The 15859-nt window shown below is 41.9% G+C and overlaps 1 protein-coding gene across 1 annotated transcript; it reads right to left on the bottom strand.

The window, feature by feature from the left end:
• Positions 1-8217: 8217 nt before the first annotated feature.
• On the bottom strand, positions 8218-9337 carry LOC120930989 (olfactory receptor 11L1-like). Its single transcript, XM_040342119.1, has one exon. It carries the CDS (start codon positions 9273-9275, stop codon positions 8325-8327), a length of 951 nt encoding a protein of 316 aa, XP_040198053.1. The 5' UTR covers positions 9276-9337; the 3' UTR covers positions 8218-8324.
• Between the last annotated feature and the right edge of the window lie 6522 nt (positions 9338-15859).

The following is a 15859-nucleotide window of genomic DNA, read 5'->3' as shown; positions in this document are numbered from 1 at the left end:
AAAAATGCAAAAAAGTTTTAACATTTAACCAGGATTCTGTTACAGAAACCTCATTATCATTAAAACAATATATACAACGTTGAATCTTATTTTATTGCCATTCATCCTCATTCATCCCACGTACCCATGAAGAAAAAAAAAAACTCACCCCATTCCCCTATTTTCTTTCTTTCCCCGTATACGATTTTACTATTTTTCCTTTTCCCTTATGATTCCCCTTCAAATTTTCCCCAATTTTCAATTCATAAGTATTCTTCCATTCCTTTTTGAAAGCCTGAATTCATCCAATTTTGCCATATCACTGGCATTCGACTGTTAATATATACTCGTCTCTTATTTGTTGTTCCATATATTGTATTTAGGTTAATTTCACATATCCAATCTTCAACCTTTGGGCTCTTATTTTCTCTATTGATTTACAGGGTATTATTGTTCTAGCTACAGATGTCATATGGTGAAAAATATCTTTCTTAATGTTTTTTATTGATTCTGGCATCAAAGATAATAGTGAGGTATCCAAATTTAGACTCCTCTCTATTCCCTTCTGATATATTTTGTAAACTATTTCCCAGAAGTTTCTCACCATGGGACATTCATACCATATGTGTTCCGTAGATCCTCTTTCGATTTTACATCTCCAACACATTTCTGTTTGACCATTATTTATTTTATGTAATGCTACGGGGCTCCAATATCCCCGCCCATTCTGGGTCAATCCATCACCCCCAGCATCAAAGTCAAAAGTCTCTGAGTCATCTTCGACACCTACATGACAATGGATGCACAAATAGGGTCAGTAGTCAGCAGATCGCACCATCTGCTGCGCCTTCTACTCAGACTCACTCCCTTTATCCCAAAAAAAGACATAGCAGTCGTGGTGGGGACACTTATCAACTCCAGACTTGACTATGCAAATGCCCTCTATCTCAGACTCCCAAAATACCAAATCACTCGTCTGCAAGTCATTCAAAATACGGCCGCTCGACTTGTGACTGAAAAAAAAATGGGAATCAATCTCACCTTCGTTGAGATCCCTTCATTGGTTGCCTGTAAAAGACAGAATCACTTTCAAAGCACTCTGTCTAACGCATAAGTGTATTCTGGGAAATGCCCCCCAATATCTATGCGAAAAACTAAAAGCTCACAACACCAATCGCATTCTGCGATCCACCAACCAAAATCTACTCCAGATACCCAAAGCCAGATACAAGTCCAAAGGAGAACGAAGATTTTCAGTCCAAGGACCCAGACTATGGAACGCTCTACCAACCAACATCCGATTGGAGGTAAACCACCTGGCCTTCAGGAGAAAGATCAAGACTCATCTCTTCTGAGGGCCCAGGGAATGGATACCAAGTGCCCAGAGGCGATTCAGTTTGCATGTGTTGTGCTACAGTTGTGTTAAAAATTATTCAACCCCCCAATGCTGTAAAGGGTTTTAGGGAATTTAGTGTACATTTGTAATTGTATTCAGAATGAAATCATACAAGGACTTCTTAAAGAACCGTATGCAACTAAAATGACATCAATTGGTTTTGTAATACAGTAGTAAATGTTTATTATGTGAATTCTTCATTTACACAATTATTCAACCCCTTAAAGACTACCACTCTGAAGAACAGAGGTTCATTGAAGTGTTTTCAATCAGGTATTGAAAACACCTGTGGATGTCAGGGAGCAGCAATAAAGCCTAATAAGCACCAATCAGGCAGCTTTAAAATGACTGTGATACTCAGCTCCTTCTAGACATTTACTGGTGTGGTTACAAACATGGTGAAGTCAAGAGAATGGTCCGGGAAGACAAGAGAAGAGGTGATTACTCTTCACAGGAAGGGCAATGGCTATAAGAAGATTGCAAAGATGTTAAACATACCAAGAGACACCATAGGAAGCATCATTCGCAAATTCAAGCCAAAGGGCACTGTTGAAACGCTACCTGGTCGTGGCAGAAAGAAGATGCTGACTTTGACTGCTGAGCGCTACCTGAAGCGTAGAGTGGAGAAAAGTCCCCTTGTGACTGCTGAGGAACTGACAAAAGATTTGTCAGATGTGGGTACTGAAGTTTCTGCTCAGACAATACGGCGCACACTGCGTAATGAAGGCCTCCATGCCAGAACTCCCAGGCGCACCCCCTTGCTGTCTTCAAAGAATAAGAAGAGTCGACTGCAGTATGCAAAAATCATGTGGACAAACCACAGAAGTTTTGGGATTGTGTTCTGTGGACTGATGAAACAAAATTAGAAGTGTTTGGGCCCATGGATCAACGCTATGTTTGGAGGAGGAAGAACAAGGCCTATGATGAAAAGAACACCTTGCTTACTGTGAAGCATGGCGGGGGGGTCAATCATGCTTTGGGGCTGTTTTGCTTCTGCAGGTACAGGGAAGCTTCAGCGTGTGCAAGGTACCATGAATTCTCTTCAGTACCAGGAGATAGTGGATAACAATGTGATGCAGTCCGTCACAAACCTGAGGCTTGGGAGACGTTGGACCTTTCAAGAGGACAATGATCCCAAGCATACCTCCAAGTCCACTAGAGCATGGTTGCAGATTAAAGGCTGGAACATTTTGGAGTGGCCATCGCAGTCACCAGACTTAAATCCGATTGAGAACCTCTGGTGGGACTTAAAGAAAGCAGTTGCAGTGCGCAAGCCTAAGAATGTGACTGAACTGGAGGCTTTTGCCCATGACGAATGGGTCAAGATACCCGTAGATCGCTGCAAGACACTTGTGTCAAGCTATGCTTCAAGTTTAAAAGCTGTTATAACTGTAAAAGGATGTTGTACTAAGTACTAATATTGAATGTTAATTGGGGGTTGAATAAAACTGATAATGATGTGAGCACAGAAAAGACATTTGTGGTTATTTCATTATAAATGTTATGTTATATTTGTCTGACCTACACGTGCCTCTTTGATTCAATTGTAAGCAGGATGACAGGATGATCAAAATCAATGTCAAACTGGGAAAAAAAATCAATTTCAGTGGGGGTTGAATAATTTTGAATACAACTGTATATAAGTTTCTCACTCACTCAATACCATCTCATTGCTATTTTATAATTCCGTTCTTGATATTCATTCGCTATAGTTGTATTATGAATTATTTTAAATATTTTTTCCCATTCAGTCTCTGATATTGTTCTTCCTATTCCTTTTTCCCATTTTTTCATTCCTGTTAGCTCTTTAATGGGACCTGAAGGAAGTAATAATCCGCATATCCTGGATAATTTATTTTATGGCTGTTGTTCTTCTGTTAACATTTGTTCTAATTTAATTTTAGTTCTATTTATTAAAGATATCGCTATGTTTGCCACTTACTTTTGGTCATATGGTGTATTGTATGATTGAATTTGGAGTTTTAAAAATACTTAACCATATCAACCAACCAACATACCAGTACAAAGTACCAAAGCATTTTAACATACCTACTGTATATTAAAAAGTTGCCTTTCTAACCAAAGTGAAGTTTTTTTTGCACATGTTGCTTTACTATATAGTTTAGTTTTGCTTAAAGGGGTTGTACAGGTTCGTCTTTTATTTTCTATTTCCCTTCTAAATGTTTTTTTTCTTTGTTTGAATTTCTCACTTCCCGTTTGTCCTCAGTAAGCTTTCCACCATCATCCGAGCAGTGGAAAGTCATTTAGAAAAGCTTACTGAGGAGAAACAGGAAGTGATAAATTCAGACAAAGAAAACAAAGAAAAAAAAAACATTTAGAAGGGAAATTGAAGGAAAAGGTAAGTGAACCAACAATGCACTAGCTTAAAGGAACCTATTTAGAAAATAAAAAACAAACCTTTACAACCCCTTTAACTACAAAGGGCCATATTCAGGTACAAAAGCGGCGGCGTAACGTATCGCATTTACGTTACACCGCTGCAAGTTTTACGGGCAAGTGCTTGATTCACAAAGCACTTGCCTGTAAAGTTGCGGCGGCGTAGCGTAAATCCCTCCGGCGCAAGCCCGCCTAATTCAAATGGGGCATGGATCATTTAAATTAGGCGCGTTCCCGCGCCGAACGTACTGCGCATGCTCCGTTTTGAAATTTCCCGCTGTGCCTTGCGCGAAATTACGTCGCACCGACGTGATTTTTTGAACGTCCACGTCCTTTCCTATTCACGGACGACTTACGCAAAAAAAAAAAAAAATAGAATTTGACGCGGGAACGACGGCCATACTTTAACATGGCACGTCTATCTATAAGCCTTAGAATAGCAGCTTTAACTATACGCCCGGAAAAGCCGACTAGCGACGACGTAAGAGAATGCGACGGCCGCGCGTACCTTCGTGGATCATCGGAAAAAGCTAATTAGCATACCCAATGTGGAAAACGATGCAAACTCCACCCAGCGGGCGCCGAAGTATTGCACCTACGATCTGAAGGCGTACGAAGCCGTACGCCTGTCGGATCGAAGCCAGAAGCCGTCGTATCTTGGTTTGAGGATTCAAACTAAAGATACGACGCGGCAAATTTGAAAATACGCCGGAGTATCAGTAGATACTCCGGCGTATTTCTTCTGTGAATCTGGCCCATAGTTCTCAAACATTTTCCCCAGCATTCAAGCTTTCATCTGAATCAATACATACTGAACAGTTTGGTGGAAAGGATGGCCCCTAATGCCCTGTACACACAATATGATTTTTCGTCCAAAAAAGGTTGTATGTGAGCTTTTGGTTGGATATTCCGACCGTGTGTAGGCTCCATCCAACATTTTCTGTCAGAATTTCCGCCAGCAAAAGATTGAGAGCAGGTTCTCTATTTTTCCAACAGAAAAAGTTCTTGTCGGAAATTCCCCTAGTCTGTATGCAATTTTGACGCAAAAAAAAACATGCATACTCAGAATCAAGCAGAAGAGTAGAACTGCCTTTGAACTTCATTGATCTCGTCTCGTCGTACGTCTTAAACGTCACACATTCTTGACGGTCGGAATTTCAGACAAGATTTGTGTGACCGTGTGTATGCAACACAAGTTTGAGCCAACATTCCGTCAGAAAAAATCCATGGAATTTCCGATTGTCTGTACAGGTCATTATTCTTAATTTTTGCAGATGGAAAACTATTTTAAACAAGTGCAAATCTTAGTGTCAGGGAACCAGTACTTGTGTAGCTAATGCCCATGTGCATGTCCCAGTATATAGATGGACTCAGTCTAGTAACCAGTGTGCTCCGACACGCTTGTGCATTTGAGTACACAAGTGCACATCGGCATGCATTGGCATGTATCTGCACTTTGGAGCATGCCCACGGAAATCCAGTACTTTTAATTGTCCTGACATATGCTTATGTGCTTATTGCATGATGGTCTTTTGCTCTTTGTGGTCCTTGTTTCTGTGCTCCCTGGTTACCCAGTTGCCTGACTTCCTGTTACCAACTCTGTCTATTCTTGGATATCCCTCTGAATCTCTCCTTATCATGACCCTGGTCTGCAGCTTAACATTTCTCCTGCTTGATCTCCTGTGCATGACAGGTCTTGTCTCCACCCTCTGCTCCTTCCACCTTTGCTCAGCCGTATAAGATCCTGGCCTGGATCTTGATTTCTCATCATGTATGGTATTGGCTCCAGCTTCCAGACTAGATATTTCAGCCTGCTCCCTCAGAACCTGGTTACCAGACCTGCCTTCCGGGTCCTGTCTGGTATTCCCACACAATCAGTACATGGACTGTCTACTACTGCTGATCACGAGGTGCTCTCTTATTTTTTTATCAAGCACCATCCCTATAGACAATTTCTACCATCACCTGCCATCTGTTCTACCCTGAGCCTGGCACATCTGTTTCCACCTTTAACCACTTAACGACCGCCTCCTGCATATATACGTCATCAGAATGGCACGGCTGGGCAGATGCAAGTACTGGTACGTCCTGTACATCTACCCAGCCGTGGTTCGCGGGCACGCGCCCGTGACCCGGTCCGAACCCCCGGGACCAGGTCTGCGGGACCCGCGGACCCGATCGCCGCTGGGGTCCCGCTATCGGTCCCCGGAGCTGAAGAACGGGGAGAGCCGCGTGTAAACACGGCTTCCCCCGTGCTTCACTGTGCATCGATCGTGTCATCCACTTTATAGGGAGACACAATGGATGACGTCAATCCTACAGCCACACCCCCCTACAGTTGTAAACACACACTAGGTGAAACATAACTCCTTCAGCGCCCCCTGTGCTTAACTCCCAAACTGCAACTGTCATTTCCACAATAAACAATGCATTTTAAATGCATTTTTTTCTGTGAAAATGACAATGGTCCCAAAAATGTGTCAAAATTGTCCGAAGTGTCCGCCATAATGTCGCAGTCACGAAAAAAATCGCTGATCGCCGCCATTAGTAGTAAAAAACATTTTTTTTTATAAAAAATGCAATACAACTATCCCCTATTTTGTAAACGCTATACATTGTGTGCAAACCAACCGATAAACGCTTATTGCGATTTTTTTTACCAAAAATACGTAGAAGAATACGTATCGGCCTAAACTGAGGAAAAAAACGATTTTTTTATATATTTTTGGGGGATATTTATTATAGCAAAAAGTAAAAAATATTGCATTTTTTTCAAAATTGTCGCTCTATTTTTGTTTATAGCGCAAAAAATAAAAACCGCAGAGGTGATAAAATACCACCAAAAGAAAGCTCTATTTTTGGGAAAAAAAGGTTGCCAATTTTGTTTCGGAGCCACGTCGCACGACCTCACAATTGTCAGTTAAAGCGACGTAGTGCCGAATCGCAAAATGGGGCCTGGTCCTTTACCTGCATTTTGGTCCGGGGGTTAAGTGGTTAAAGGGGTTGTAAAGATACAATTTTTTCTCCTAAATAGCTTCCTTTACCTTAATGCAGTCCTCCTTCACTTACCTCATCCTTCCATTTTGCTTTTAAATGTCCTTATTTCTTCTGAGAAATCCTCACTTCCTGTTCTTCTGTCTGTAACTCCACACAGTAATGCAAGGCTTTCTCCCTGGTGTGGAGTGTTATGCTCACCCCTCCCTTGAACTACAGGAGAGTCAGGACGCTCTATACGTTGCTGATAGAGAAAGGAGCTGTGTGTTAGTGGGCGTTCCTGACTCTCCTATAGTCCAAGGGAGGGGGCGAGCACGGTACTCCACACTAGGGAGAAAGCCCTGCATTACTGTGTGGAGTTACAGACAGAAAAAGAGGAAGTGAGGATTTCTCAGAAGAAATAACGACATTTAAAAGCAGAATCGAAGGATGAGGTAAGTGAAGAAGGACTGCACTAAGGTAAAGGAAGCTATTTAGGAAAACAAAATTGTACCTTTACAACCCATTTAAGTGTGTTTGGGTCAGAGCCACAAGGGAAGCCCTCTCACCTCTTTGGCCTTCAACAAACTATGTGACAGCTAGTCTCTACTTAAAGAGGAAGTAAACCCTGAGGCCGCGTACACACGATCAGTCCATCCGATGAGAATGGTCCGAAGGACCACTCTCATCGGTTAACCGATGAAGCTGACTGATGGTCTGATGTGCCTACACTCCATAGGTTAAAAACCGATCGTGTCAGAAAGCGGTGACGTAAAACACAACAACGTGCTGAAAAAAACGAAGTTCAATGCTTCCAAGCATGCGTTGACTTGATTCTGAGCATGCGTGGATTTTTAACCAATGCTTTTGCATACTAACCATCAGTTTTGACCTATCGGTTAGGCGTCCATCGGTTCAATTTTAAAGCAAGTTCTACATTTTTTGACTGAAGGTTAACTGACCGATGGGGCCCACACACGATCGGTTTGGACCGATGAAAAGGTCCTTCAGTCCGTTTTCATCGGTTTTGACCGATCGTGTGTACGCGGCCTGATGGGTTTTACTTCCTCTTTATTCCCTTGCAAAGTAAAAGCATAATGGTCCAGTATGCATTGCATACTAGCCCATTATGTGGCACTTAACCTGCAAACGGAGTCCGCGATGTCCATCCATCTTTGCCCATCTTCCCTCTGGGGCAGCGGACTTTGGCTCTGTGACTGGCCGGAGTCACATGATGCCAGTCACGGGACACGCTGGGGAAGAAATGGCTCAGAGCGCCGTTTCTTCACTGCACAAATTACATCATTGGCGCACTGCAAAGATAAATATCTCCTAAACGGCACACGATTAGGAGATATATTCAGTACAAATACAGTAGGTAAGCTTTATTATAGGCTTTCCTCTATGTAAAAATGTCTCAGGGGGGTATACAACCACTTTAAATGCATGTTAAATCAATAAACACTCACATTTTGAATGAAAAAAACAAAACAAAAACATTTGTTAGGTGGAAAAGTTGGTCCAGTGCGCTTAAATATTTTGCAAAAAAATGTAAAATTATTATAAATGTGTTCAAATGTTACTTTTTAATTACATGCATGTCCAAAAAGTTCTGGATGAGATTGCTGACAACTATTTTCAGTTCTTGATTCCTCAGGCTGTAAATAAGTGGATTTATCATTGGAGTGACTACAGTGTACAGTAATGATATGAGTTTAGTAATGTCCCTTGTCTGTCCTCTATTTGGTATCAGATATACACAAACCAGGGTGCCATAATAGATACAAACCACAGTCAGGTGGGAGCTGCATGTTGAGAAAACTTTCTGTCTGCCAGTAACAGATGGGATTTTTAAAATAGTAGATATGATATAAGCATAGGATACAATAATAATGAAGAATGGCATGACAACAAATATAACACCCAAAATTGTCACTTCAAATTGAGCAGCGGTGGTATCGGAGCAGGAGAGTTGTAAGATTGGATCCAAGTCACAGAAAAAGTGATCAATAATATCGGGACCACAAAATTGTAACGTTGATATGGTTACAGTGTAAACCAAAGCTCCAAACACACTTAAGATCCAGCATAGGATGACCAGTGTCCAGCAAACCTGGTGGTTCATTTTCAAAGTATAATGCAATGGTTTACAGATGGCCAAATATCTGTCCCAACTCATCACTGTCAGAAGAAGACACTCTGAACATTCTGTGATAACAAAAAAATAAAACTGAGCAAGGCAATCAGAAAATGACATGATTGTTTTTTTAATCAAAACAGTGCTGATCATGTTGGGAAGAATATCAGTTACTAGTATTATATCTAAGACAGAGAGCTGGGAGAGGAAGAAATACATGGGAGAATGGAGAGTTCTGCTGTAGGACACCAGCGTGATGATCAGGAGATTTCCACATATTGTGATACAATAAACCAAAAGTAAAAGAAAAAAGATCAGAAATGTAATACTTTGAGGAATCTGAAATCCTAAGAGATGAATGGTTGTAATTCTGGTCACATTTCTTTGATCCATTTGCTGAAGGTAGAAGATTACAACTTGGTGATCCTGTCTTGCCTAGTTAATGTAAATTATAGGAAGGAAGAAAGGAAGGAATCACTTTGCATAAGTCAAAAAAGTATTATGATTGGTCAGTATGAGTTATATCACATTGATTCACAGACCAAGACACATTTTCAAATGTTTGAATGTTATGCCGCGAACACACGACCATTTTTCACGATGTGAAAAATGTTTTTTTTTATGTCATTAAAAATGATCGAGTGTGGGCTCCACAGCATTTTTCACAATGTTAAAAATGGCAATTAAAAATGTAGAACATGCTCTAAATTTTCACATCGTTTTTCACGTTGTCGATTTTAACGTCGTAAAAAATGGTCGTGTGTAGGCTTTAACGACGTGAAAAAAACGTGCATTCTCAGAAGCAAGTTATGGGATGGGAGCGCTCGTTCTGGTAAAACTAGCGTTCGTAATGGAGATAGCACATTCATCACGCTGTAACAGACTGAAAAGCGTGAATCGTCTCTCACCAAACTTTTACTAACACGAAATCAGCAAAAGCAGCCCCAAGAGTGGCACCATCTGAACGGTACTTCCCCTTTATAGTGCTTTCGTACGTGTTGTATGTCACTGCGCTTTGCTTGAGCATTTTTTTTTCACGATCGCGTGTAGGCAAGCCCGGCCTAGAAAGAATCGTTGTTTTTTTCTAGACCATTAAAAATGGTCGTGTGTATGCGGCATTAGACCTGTTCCTGGGTATATCTGACCTGCTTATTCCAAAAATGACAACAAAGTTTCCCTGTCATCTCTTTTTGATATACAGCATAAATTCAACTCTTCACCCTGGTTTCCCACAAAAAAAAAAATCTGAATATTTTAATGTAGTGTTTTAGTTAATCTCTTTGTAGCATGAAATAAACACCTGAAAAGTAGCCATAACCCCTACGGTGCTTGATCTGCAAAAATAAAATATGAGTGGAAATATACATTCCTCCAATACAATCATAACCGTAATACAGTTAAGAACTTAATGCCTTGTACACACGACCATTTTTTATATTAGTCGTGAAAACCGGTCGTGTGTATGCTCCTTAGCAGTTTTTGCAACTAAAAAACTGTCCGCAAAAAAATTGAAACCGCTCTTTTTTTTTCTTGCCGCGTTTCCCGTGAAAAACGGTCATGTGTATGCTTTTCCGAGGGGAGAAAAAACGTGCATGCTCTGAATCAAGAATGCAGCCCAAAGGGTGGTGCCATTTGAGAGGAAATTCCCCTTTATAGTCCCGTTGTACGCGCTTTAGTCGGACATTTTTTTTGCATGAACATGTGTATGCAAGTCAGGCTGCAGAGGAATCACATTGGGAAAAACTTTGTTTTTTTCCCTGCTGTGATAAATGGTTGTGTGTACGAGGCATAACTCTTTAGAATCCAATGTACTGTATTTTTCGGACCATAAGACACACTTTTTTACCTCAAATGTATGGGTGAAAAAGTCCCTGGCCCGGATGTGTGGCGGTGTAAGCCCACCTAATTCAAATGGGGATGTTGGGGGCGTGTTTTATTTAAATTTCACTTGACCCCGCATTTTTGAAGTTTTTTTCGAATGGCGCATGCGCCCTCCGTAAAATATCCCAGTGTGCATTGCTCCAAAGTACGCCGCAAGTACGTATTGGATTCAACGTGAACGTAAATGACGTACAGCCCTATTCGCGAACAACTTACGCAAACGACGTAAAATTTTCAAAACTCGGCGCGGGAACGACGGCCATACTTAACATTAGCTACGCCTCATATAGCAGGGGTAACTATACGCTGAAAAAAGCCTAACGTAAACATCGTAAAAAAAAATGCGCCGGCAGGACGTACGTTTCAGAATCGGCGTAAATACCTAATTAGCATATTCCTTGCGTAACTATACGGAAGCGCTAACCTAGCGGCCAGCGCGAATATGCAGCCTAAGATACGACGGTGTAAGACACTTACACCAGTCGGATCTTAGGGAAATCTATGCGTAACTGATTCTCTGAATCAGGCGCATAGATACGATGGCCCGCACTCAGAGATAAGATGGCGTATCAGGAGATACGCCGTTGTATCTCCTATCTGAATCCGGGCCCTTGCGTCTTATGATACGAATATTGAATGGACAGCCCCCCCGTCATCGCCATTTCACATACCGAGCATAGTGGTGGTCACAAAAAACAGGCAGGCAGCCGGCAGGATCATCAGCGGGGATTAACAGCGGGGATCATCAGCGGGGACCATCAGCGGGCTAATCAGCAGGGTTTTCGGCGGGCTAATCAGCTGGGTTTTCGGCAGGGTTTTCAGCGGGCTGGTCCTCGGTGACATGTCAGCATGGGAAGCAGGCTTCAGGAAGCTTAGCGCCATGTCCAGTGCATGGAGGTACGCCCACATGATGTCACGTTGTATTGTTTCGTGCACTGCGTGCTCTCCTGAGTCAGATGACCAGTACAGTGTTTTTTTTTTTTCACAATCCAAGGTTTATTAGAACAAAAGAACGATCGTACAAAGATCAATGGATAACAACATTCACATGAAGTATACATTAAATGTTCTTGGGTATAACAAATATTGCTGAATATCTTATAATAGGACTTGTATATTACAAATTATAAAGGCATTTAGGGAAGAGAATATGTGGTTAGGAGGGGAAGGGAAGGGGTAGGGGAGGAAGGGAATGGGGAGAGGGAGGAAAATGAAAGGGGTACCATATCAGACATTATCACTTTATATTAGATTTCTCAGTAGATATTGCATTATACAGAGGTTATAGTACAAAGTCTACAGTATCAAGACAGGAAGGGTGAGGCCAGCTACGTTTAAGTTAATGGGGAGATAGTGATTCAAACTCTTTTGAGTATGTGAAAGCTACCCAGGGGGACCAGATCTCAATGAAGGCATAACTACGTTCGTTCTTCATTGCCACCAACTCCTCCATCTTGTAGATGTAGCTCACCCTTCCCAGCCAATCCCTGACCCCCGGGACTCTATCTGATTTCCAGTATAGTGGGATTAAAGATTTTGCCGCTGTGAGCAAATGTCTGGTTAAGGATGTCTTATAGCGTTTAATTGAAAAATAATTAATATGTAACAGACATGCTGCGGCATCCAGGGTGATTTTCGTGTCGGTTATGTGCTTGATCCATGTGGATACAACATCCCAAAAACTGCGGATCAGGGGGCATCCCCACCAAATGTGTAGGAATGTGCCCAGGTCTGTTTTACAGCGCCAGCAGGTGTCAGGGATCCCCAGGGACCATACATGAGCTTTCACAGGGGTAATGTACCATTGCGTAAGAACCTTATATGAGGTCTCCTGGTGTTTGGTGCTTAAAGAACACTTGTGTGCAAATATGCAGGCCCTTTCCCATTGGCGCTCACTGATTTGTCTGTCCAGGTCTCTTTCCCATCTCTCCCTGTGTCTACTTGTGTCCAGTGAGTCCCGAGAGACCAGCCATTTGTATGCCAGAGAGGTAGTTTTAAGGACAGGTGATCTTTTGCGGCAGATTTCTTCCAGGGGTGTTAGACCCCGGATATAGGAGGTTTTGTGGTTGCTGTTCACAAGGAAACTCCTGAGCTGCAAGTAGAACCACAGAGTCGGTGCAGAGTTATCAAATTCGGATTGGAGGGAGGGTAAAGATTTAACCGCATTGCCCGATATGCAGTGAGTAGCCAGAAATCTTTTGGGAGGGGTAGGGAGTGGAAGCAACTTTTGATCCTGTCCCGGAGGAAAGTCAGGGTTCCCCGTGATTGGTGTCAGAGGGCCTGGGATCGATGCTAAATTGTAAGGGCTAGCTAGCTAGTTTGTGCCAAATTTTTAGGGTGTTAGCTATGAGGGGGTTTGTGGAGCTTTTGAAGGATTTCGAATGAATGGTCCAGGGATAATAAAGGAGAGATTGTGGGGAGGCTAGTTCCAGTTGCACCCAGTCTATGTTTGAGCCGTTACAGTGCCAATCTATCACCCTAGTAATGTGAGAAGCGAAGTGCTACTTTTTATAGTTCAGAAAGCCTAGACCACCCCTACTTTTGGGGAATTGAAGAATTTTCAGTGAGATTCTAGATTTTTTATGTGACCAGAGGAATCCCCTTTTGGCTGATTGTAGTTTGGCAAAGAAGGAGTTCGGGATGTGGATTGGGAGAGCATTGAAGAGGTACAGTAAACGTGGAAGCACCACCATCTTTAGTATGGCCGCCCTTCCGAACTAGGAGAAGAATTTGGAGTTCCACCTCTTTAGGTCTCCTGAGATCGAATTTAGTAACGGGAGAAAGTTGGTTTTGAACAAGGAGTTTAAGTCAGGTGTGAGTCTGATTCCTAAGTACTTTATTGAATCTTTTTCCCATTTGAATTTAAAGTTTTGTTTAAGTGAGTTGAGTTTGTCTGGGGGGAGGGTAAGGTTCAGTGCCTCGGATTTGGTTGAGTTGATTTTAAAGTTTGAAATAAACCCGAATGTTTTAAATATTTTGGATAGGTTCGGCATTGAAATATGTGGTTGGGTAATGAAGAATAGAAGGTCATCAGCGTATGCCGCCAGTTTAAATTCTCTATTCTGAATTGTGAGGCCTCTGATGTCAGGGGAGAGGTTAATGGTTCTGATTAGTGGTTCCAATGATAAAATAAAAAGGTGAGGGGATAGGGGACAGCCTTGATGGGTACCATTTCGTATATCAATAGGGTTGGATAGGATAGAGTTAACTTTAATTTGGGCGGTCGGATTTTGGTATAGGGATTTAATCCAATTTGCGATATTCCCATTAAGACCTATATGTGAGCACATTGCGAACAGGTAGTCCCATGAGATCCTATCGAAGGCCTTCTCCGCGTCTGTGGACAGGAGAAGGCCCTCGATATTTGAGACATGTGTGTGGTGAATTAAGTTTAAAGATTTGGTTATGTTGTCTCTTGCCTCCCTGCCAGGCATAAAGCCAACTTGCTCAGGGCCTATGATTTTGGATAGGAGGGGTTTGATCCTATTTGCCAGTATTTTTGCTAAGATTTTTATGTCCAAATTTAGGAGGCAGATGGGCCTGTAATTCGCGGTTTCAGTGTGGTCCTTATCTGGTTTTGGGACTACGGCTATGTGGGCTGAGAGCAAGGATCTGGAGTCATGCGTATGTAGTGCCAGGTGGTTCAGGGCCTTAAGTAAAGGGTCAGTGAGGATGAGAGAGTATGTTTTATAATATTGTGACGTGTAACCGTCAGGTCCTGGGCTCTTCCCCAACTTCAGATCCTTAATCGTCTGTAGCAATTCTGTGGTGGTGATGGATTCATTTAAAGTGGTCATTTCTGCGGTAGAGAGTGAGGGGAGTTTACTATCAATCAAAAATTGTCGTATTGTGTCTTCTTTGGAGGTGTGAATATGATTTGGCTTGTGTTGTGGTGGGAGGTCATATAAGCCTGCATAGAAATCATGAAAAATTGTGGCTATTTTTTCTGAGGAGTGTTCGAGGGTGCCTGAGCTGTTTCGGATCGAGAAAATTTGATTCGCCATGGTGGCATCTTTAAGGGCCCTGGCCAATTGTTTCCCCCCCTTGTCTCCTTTTTCATAGAAGATGTTTCTTTTAAAAAACAGAGATTTTTGGGTCTGGAAGGTCAGTATTTGTGTGAGGGATTTCCTGTGTCTGGTCAGATCATCCATAACTGCGTCAGAGAGAGATTTTTTGTGTAGTGCTTCAAGTGAGGCTATGGTGTTTGAGAGGCGTGTGATCTCTTCTGCCCTCTCTCTTTTACGTCTTGCTCCCCAACTAATGAGTTCCCCTTGTATAACACTTTTGTGGGCCTCCCAGTTGTTGAGCGGGTTTGTGTCGGAATCCCTATTCAATCTGAAGTATGTTTCGATGGAGTCTCTAATGTTGTCATGAATAATCTGGTCTGTAAGTAGAGAGGCATTGAGCCTCCAGTTGAACTGAGATCTTTGTTTAGTTCCCAGTGTTAATGTTGCAGCAACCGGAGCGTGGTCTGAGAGTGCGATGATGCCTATTTTGGCTTTTGAGAGTGCTGAAAGATTCAGTACAGTGTTACCTAATTGGTCATTCCCTCACAAACATCTGCAAACAGCATCTGTACAGAATCTTTACAGCAAAGGGTAAACGGCAGTGCCATAAAAAACTAAATAAGGCATTTACAGTATGGTAACTCAGTAACTAAACTAAATATTTTAGTACATATTTGGGTCAGAATCTTTTTTTTCTAATTTTTCTCCTCTAAAATCTAGGTGCGTCTTATGGTCCGAAAAATACGGTATGTTTCTGATGTAAAATTACAGTTAGAAATACATAAACACTTTCACTATATCTGCTACCTTGTATGCATAATCACAAACTAGGTAACAGAAGAATAAGTTTATCAGCGAGCACTTTATAAAAACCTGCCAAAAAAATGATGTAAATTCAACCATACCTAAGAAACTGGAGTTGATGCAGTCTACCGAATGCAATTTAATGAATAACTCCCAAATAACCCCAAGAACAGATCTAAAAACCAAGGCAACATGAAAAAAAAAAATTGTTTGTTGGACTGTGATTATCATTGGATATCGAACAGATTCAAAACAAGCTGCATCATATTGGCTGGGATTAGATAT

The sequence above is a fragment of the Rana temporaria genome, chromosome 3 (assembly GCF_905171775.1).
Source record: "Rana temporaria chromosome 3, aRanTem1.1, whole genome shotgun sequence".
Lineage (NCBI taxonomy): Eukaryota > Metazoa > Chordata > Amphibia > Anura > Ranidae > Rana > Rana temporaria.
The sequence above is the reverse complement of the archived record's forward strand: the minus strand, read 5'-3'. Positions and strand labels throughout refer to the sequence as shown.

What these genes read in the sequence shown, in the direction of transcription:
- LOC120930989 (XM_040342119.1), bottom strand. Translation starts at nt 9,275, where the DNA reads ATGGATCAAAGAAATGTGACCAGAATTACAACCATTCATCTCTTAGGA.